The sequence below is a fragment of the Olea europaea genome, unplaced genomic scaffold (assembly GCF_002742605.1).
Source record: "Olea europaea var. sylvestris unplaced genomic scaffold, O_europaea_v1 scaffold3842, whole genome shotgun sequence".
Classification (NCBI taxonomy): domain Eukaryota; kingdom Viridiplantae; phylum Streptophyta; class Magnoliopsida; order Lamiales; family Oleaceae; genus Olea; species Olea europaea.
The window spans coordinates 1-7,013 of NW_019257864.1; the positions used below are offsets into that span (position 1 = coordinate 1).

Below are 7,013 nucleotides of genomic sequence, written 5' to 3' on the forward strand. Positions count from 1 at the left end.
AAATTGGTTATTTGTCAATATAGCCCTTGATTGATTCTTATTTTTGGGATGAAATGCATTATGAAATAGTTATTTTTTTTTTTTAGAGAATGTGTTGTTAAAAAATAAGATTTTTTTTGAAATACGTGCATAATTATTTTATAGAAGAATGTTTAATTGAAAATGAATTTTAATAAAATGAGACTCAAACAAGGGCATAAAAGAAAGCTTTCTTGTATTTTAAGAAAGATGGGTGAAAATGGTCGGTCTTTTAAATATAGGCTCTATTTGAGTCACATTCTTTAAAAAAATATATTTTTCAACAATAATTTGATATTATTTCAATTACGCATTTTTCAATAAAATAGTATTACACGTAAATTTAAAATTTTTCTTTATTTTTTAACCACGTATTTTTTATCAATACACTCTTTAAAAGTATATTTTGCATTCCAGTAATGTGACTCAAACAAGTGCATAATCAGGCGGAGAATTGTTGTTCTTTGAAGCCGAAAGTTCCGGTGATTGAAGTTACACTTTAGTGAGAGAAAAAGTGCTTATTAGTAAATATGTTTTTTATTTCTCATTAGTCAATGTTGTTTTCTCTTGGACCGTGTTTAACAAGTTAAGTAAATATGTTTTAAAAATATATTTTTGAATAAAATTTGAAATAAATTAAACTCAAAATGTTTATATACCAATTCCGTTCTACTTCTTGAAATTAAAATAGTTCTGCTAATTTACTTATTTCATGTCATTGTTTGAGCGTCAAGATTTAATGTACTGCAAAAAATTATTTACGAAATTTAAACATTTGAATTTTGTAAAAGAATAATATTATTCGATTGAGAAGAAATGATCTAATGAGTAGTGTTGTACACTCTTACAATTCCCTCACAATAGGAGGGGCCACAAATTTTTTATTTATGTGAGAGAACTGTACATCATGATGTATTCAATTGAGATATTTACTATAGCATTATTTAATTGAGATTTCCCATTTTACCCTATGTCGCGGCACCAAAATGGTGCAAGAGATAAAACTTAAAAAACATTTTTTTTTTTTTAATTTACAGAAAAATAGCTCAAGACACAGGGACAGGATCACACCACCGCTGCTGTGTGTCTCCCGGGGCGATGCGCATTACTCACCCTAACCCCTCTCTCTCCTCAATCACATATTACTGTCATATCTTACGCCACCGCCCAAATAAAATCTGTAATCATTTCTTTAATTTCTCTCCTTGGACCTCACAATCCACAATGGCCGGAGAATCGGAGAGCTTGTCCACAGTCGCAACCGATGAAAGCACCAAGTACGGATTCGAGCGGCCAGATATATACCAGAGCAACCTCTCTGGCACCGTTGATCCTTACGACCGCCACTTGTTCCTTTGCTACAAGACTCACGACTCATGGCCTTCTCGCGTTGAGGATTCTGATTCCGATCCGCTTCCCAAGCTCCTCTCCTCCGCTCTTAAAGCTCGCAAAAACGACATCGCTGCTAAGGTTTTTAATTAGACTGAGATTTAATTAATCGGAAGTTTTTGCTTTGAATTTTCGCTGGATTTGAACGTAATGCAATTAAAATCTTCAATGAATTAGATATTCAACAGAACTACAATGGGTTACTGTTATATGTGTTCATTATGATTAGCTTATACGAACTCGTGCGTTCATTATTATTAGTAGGGTTCTAGAAGGACCATCGATGAGTTAATTATAATTTCGACCCCGATCTGCTTTACAAGCACCTATCCTTTGCTTTTAAAGCTCTGAAAAACATATTAATGTATCTTTTTAATTCATCTGAGATTTAATCAACTATAAATTTTCCATAGATTTTAAACTTATTGTTCATGAATGCGTGCTAGTATAAGGCTCAAAAAAGTTTCAAGTATTCATCTGAATTATGAGTAACTTTTACGTGTGTTTGTTATGATTATTGAGAGGGATGGGTGTTTCTATGTAGAGTTGTCCTCCTTCCTTCCTCTCTCTCTCTCTCTCTCTCTTTTGAATGTTGATGAGTGATCTTCTATGGTAGACTCGGCTGACCATATGCGAGGGAGGTGATGACCTAGTGTTATCGGAAGGAGATGTTTTGGATTTCCCTGAAATGATCATATACAGGTAATATGTTTTCCAAGCATTTTATTTTTATTACTAATTGTGGAGTGATGAGTAGAGTTTGTGAACCCAATATTAGCTTCTTGCTTAAGAATTGAGTTCTGATTATGAGTTTGACTTAGGTGCATGTTTTCTAGTTTTTTCTTTTCTTTTTTCTTTTTTAAGAGCCATCTCTTTATTTGCTGGTGCAATTTTCAATTGCAGTGGCTAAATCCATCATATTTCCTTAGATTTTGGGAAAAAGTCTACTAGTAATATGCAACGGGATATTGCCAAAGCCAAAGGTCTGAAAATAAATTGATAAGAAAAACACCGATTTTATCATGTAAAATCTTTTAATGTAAAAGAAAATCGTGGAATTGTAGTCCACTTCAACTTTCACTATGTCACAAATAATGGGTTTACATGACACAATAATATCAAGAAAAGAAATAATTTCTTGGCTACCTAGAGGCACTCCCTATTTTTGTTTCTACACATTGTAGAGTTCTTCAACAATTTTCTCTCCAATCTCTCTAGTAGAGGCTCTCCAAAATTGTCTCTGAAGTATAAAAACTCTCATCATATTTATGAAAAAACATTGACGGTTTGCAACTTAAAAATCTAGTTAAAAAATACAGAAGTTTTGACTTATAAAGAAATAGAAAATCTGAATTTTTCTTCCTTCATTTCATACGACTGGTGCTTGCCATTTATCTAAATAATTACAGTTAAGTTCTTCTCATATTTTAGTGAACTTAGGCAAATTCTCCACTCCAGCACGTCTTCAATATTATTGGATGTAATTTTATCTTCATTTGTCGGAAGAAGATAATTTTACTTCATTTCTTTATCAAACATCTCCTCCTTTATGTCAACAATAATGATTGTCCATAATCTTCATTTATTAGAAGAAGCAAAATTGGTTTTTTCTTCTTTGAATATTTGCTAACATTTGTAGAAAAATTAGTTCTGTCCACCATACATATTGATGTCATGTACTTGAAGCAAATTAGTTAAATTTAGAGAACATTCATTCTAGCAATAATAGTCGAATATGTTGGACGAAATCTTTGCCAAAGGAGAAGCTCAAAGCTTGTAGGTAAAAAAAATGAGGTAGAACCCATCGCATGAGGCGGAGGGGGAGATTTGTTTTGGGATCCGCTAGATGTAGGGTGGACGAAATCAATTTTGTTACAAATATTAGCAAATATTCAAGGAAAAGAAAATCAATTTTGCTTCTAGCAAATGAAGATTATATTCAATCATTATCGTTGACATAAAGGTGGAGATGTTTGACAAGGAGATGAAGTAAAATTCAAATTGTCTTTTTTCAACTAATGGAGATAAAATTACATACAATAATATTGAAGACGTGTGCTATAGTGGAGAATTTGTCTAAGTTCATTAAAATATGAGAACTTAGCTCTAATTATTAGGATAAATTGCGAGCACCAATAGTATGAAATGAAGAAAAACTGTAAAATTCAAATTGTCTTTTTTCAACTAATGGAGATAAAATTACATACAATAATATTGAAGACGTGTGCTATAGTGGAGAATTTGCCTAAGTTCATTAAAATATGAGAACTTAGCTCTAATTATTAGGATAAATTACAAGCACCAATAGTATGAAATGAAGAAAAACTTAAAATTTGCTATGTTATCCCCATATTATATGTTCCTAATGAAAGTAGATTTGCCAATTAATTATGAAATGCTATTACCCAATCTAATAATCCAATCCGAAATATTTTACACATTATTATTATTATTATTTTATTTTATTTTTTAATTGGAAAGAGGGGGTTCTCAATCTCAATACAAAATTTATTATAATATATGTTAATTTTATATTGGAGTTTGATAGGTATGACATTTTTCATTAAAAGTCATAGTATAATACAAGTTTCTAAATGAAAAAGTGTGTAAAAAATTATGCGGTACTATATAAAATACAATATATTATTATAACAAATTAGATCATATTGTTATCAAATTGGTTTTACGTTATATCTATATTTGCTCCATTTAGTTAATAGATTTGAATTTTGATCGAATTATGGGACTGAGACTATAAATCTATCTTTCATTAATTTCATCGAATTATCAAAATCCAATCCATTGATAGCTCTAGTCATGAAGATTTGAATAGAGAATTTGTTGTCTAGGACCAAGATTGTGGAGTAGGAAGTGTGCCATCTGGCGTACGCCGAAGTGGGTCATGGACGTTTTGACCTATGGTAGAGGAATTATAAGAATTCTCTATAGGACGTTATCCTGGATTTCGAGATGATTGTTCAACCTATTCACTAAGGTGGTGGATGAGACTTAAACTCAGCTAGATTAGATTTCATCGACGTCATGTCAATGCTAAGATTAGTGACTTGTCGTGAGAGTGTATCATGAGACTGGTTAAGATCTTTTAGATTCATGTTGTGCTATCTAACTTGACTTGTTTAGAGATGTGTTATGAGGTTGGGTCTTTTATGATTGCTGAGAGTTCTGTTCTAATATTTTTATTTTTTAGTTTTTATTTATTTATTTTTTAATTGAAACTAAAATGAAGTCAACTTAAAAATCCAAAATCAGTTAATTATAAGTACAATATCAAAAAGCAGAAATGAATTATTACCACACGAGAGAGCTAACTGGAGATGGAGGTATCGATGGAAATGGTTCTGTGTTACCGTCAATGTCTTGCGAAAACGGTGTATGGCAGCAGCATGAAGGAAGACAAGTAGACTGGCTGGTTGAGCAAGGGTAGCTGCTTGGATGGGAAGTGGATATTCGAACTGGAATTCCTGCAGTAGAAAGCGGTAGAGTGAGATGCGAAAGTGTACAGTCAGCGATGGTGATGTAAATGGACGGTCAGGGGAGGTGGTGACCGTGGGGTGTAGCAGAGGCATAAGCAGGAGAAGATGTGGGCTTTTGCAAACGGTTGTGGTGCACCGAACGATGAATGGCAGTGCACTGAGCGATGACTGGCGACAGATGGAGGTAGCGACTTTAGTCAAGTGGCAATTGTGGTGACGAAATGAACAGGGATCCAACTGGGACAGTGGTAACAGTAGCTGCAACTGGGATTTCAAGATGGTGATAGAAGAGCACGGTAAATGTAGTCGGAGATGCAGAGACTGCAGATGACGTGGAAGCGGTGATTACATAGAAACTGAGTAGTAGTATGTTGGTGGTGACGTGAGGTGGAGAAGTAGTGGGAGATCTTGCATCAGCTGGGGGAAGGATGGTGGGTGGGTCTGTATGTGGGATGGGTAACTGGTGTAAAGCTGGAAGGAGGTTGTGGCCGGTGTTGATGATTGGTGACCAGTGCCGAAGTTTTAGGGCTCTGGAGAGTGTCAATGTTGTATATGGATAAGTGGGTCAGGTCTTGTGGATGGCCCAGGCTGATGGGTAGTAATTTAGGATGTTGGGCTTTTGGTTGGGAGTGATAGTTGGGTTGTGTGTGCTTTTGGGCTAAAGTGTGTTAGGGTTTGGTTTGTGGAGAGTTGTCTTTTGGCCTGTTAAGCAGTAACAGCCTTTGCAACAATAGGAATTCTAGCAGCAGCAGTAATATTAGTTCTCTCGGCTTCGACAGATTTCTAACAGATAATACAATTGGAATGCAATTGCCTTTGGTTAAAGAGGACACCAAGGATAGCAAACAGGTGAGACTAAGGCAGTGAAAAATGTGCCCTTTTTTTGTTTTTTGAACTATAACAATTAGCTGAAAATTAAGGAAGAGAACAAGCAGGTTGCTGTTGACCTTGAAAAGGATTTTAAAGGTTGGTGATTGTAGTGTTAATGGATTGTTGAATGAAGTGGGGCAGTGGTGGACAAGGTTTTATTTCTTTTTGGCTGATGCAGAGGTTAGATATGTGAATGGGATGAGACGGCTGCTGTGGGAAAACACCTTTACTTAACCTTCACGCGTGTAATTGAAGCCAGAGGGGAGCGTTTAGCTCTAATACCAAATTGATGCGAATGAAGAACGAGAACAATTAAGAAGAAGAAGAAAGTAGGAAGAGAGAAATGAGAGGAAGACTTTAGTTTTTATTCAATATATAAGTGTGCCCAATTAAAATCAATGAGCCCTCTTTATATAGGTTCTGAATGACGACTAATATGGACAATCATAAGAATAATGCTGCTTGTAAATAATGGAGTTATATAATGATTTAAATACAGATGAGGTGTCAAAAAGAGAGTGGTGAAGATTTTTATTTTTTATTTTTTATTTTTTTTAAATTTGGTTGAAAAAATTCTGATCCAATTGTAATTTACCATATCATGTGTATGTAAACCATGTAGCACAACAGAAATCATTACTAGGGAAAATTAAGATTTCCTTTTACAAAACCAAACCAATCCAATGCAATAATGGAAAACACTACTCTAAATGATTTTAATTTCTTTTACGCCTAAAATAGACTTCCCAATTTGCGTCAAAGGCTTTAGAGTGATGAATATCAAACAACATGCTGTCATTTAACGATTTCATGCGGGTTTTGACCGGACCTAGGTTGGATATTGAAATTAGAGGCTCGACTTTGAAGATGAGTGTTTATCATCTTGAAAAGGATAAATACACAGCTTCATAGGTTTAGTATCTCCTATTTAATTTACCTTCACTCTAATTATTTCTTTGTGCATTTCAGGAATTGATAGGAGTACTCTTAGTTGCTCTGTTTTATGCTATGAAACCCTGGTTGTGGGTTTACAAGCTGGCTTTTAGTAGTGTTTCTTTGTTGCATAATTATGGCAGTTTGGGCTGAAATGCATTTATGTATGCCTGAGTCATTCTATCGATTATGTTATCTTGACATTGACCTGGTTTTTGTCTTCTCCTCTTGCAGGGGCTTGAAGGACTCGGATGTGGATGGTTTTGTTGATGATGTCGTAGTCAATGGAAAACCCTGGGCATCAGGAGT

The 7,013-nt window shown here is 34.4% G+C and overlaps 1 protein-coding gene across 1 annotated transcript in view; it reads left to right on the forward strand.

Annotated features, from left to right (window-relative positions):
* Positions 1–1,071: 1,071 nt before the first annotated feature.
* Positions 1,072–7,013, forward strand: part of LOC111387015 — a 9,875-nt gene continuing 3,933 nt past the window's right edge. The window contains exons 1-3 of the mRNA XM_023011533.1: positions 1,072–1,488; positions 2,024–2,109; positions 6,939–7,011. Coding sequence (XP_022867301.1) covers positions 1,117–1,488; positions 2,024–2,109; positions 6,939–7,011 — 531 coding nt within the window. The 5' untranslated portion in view covers positions 1,072–1,116. The remainder of the gene's footprint in view (positions 1,489–2,023; positions 2,110–6,938; positions 7,012–7,013) is intronic.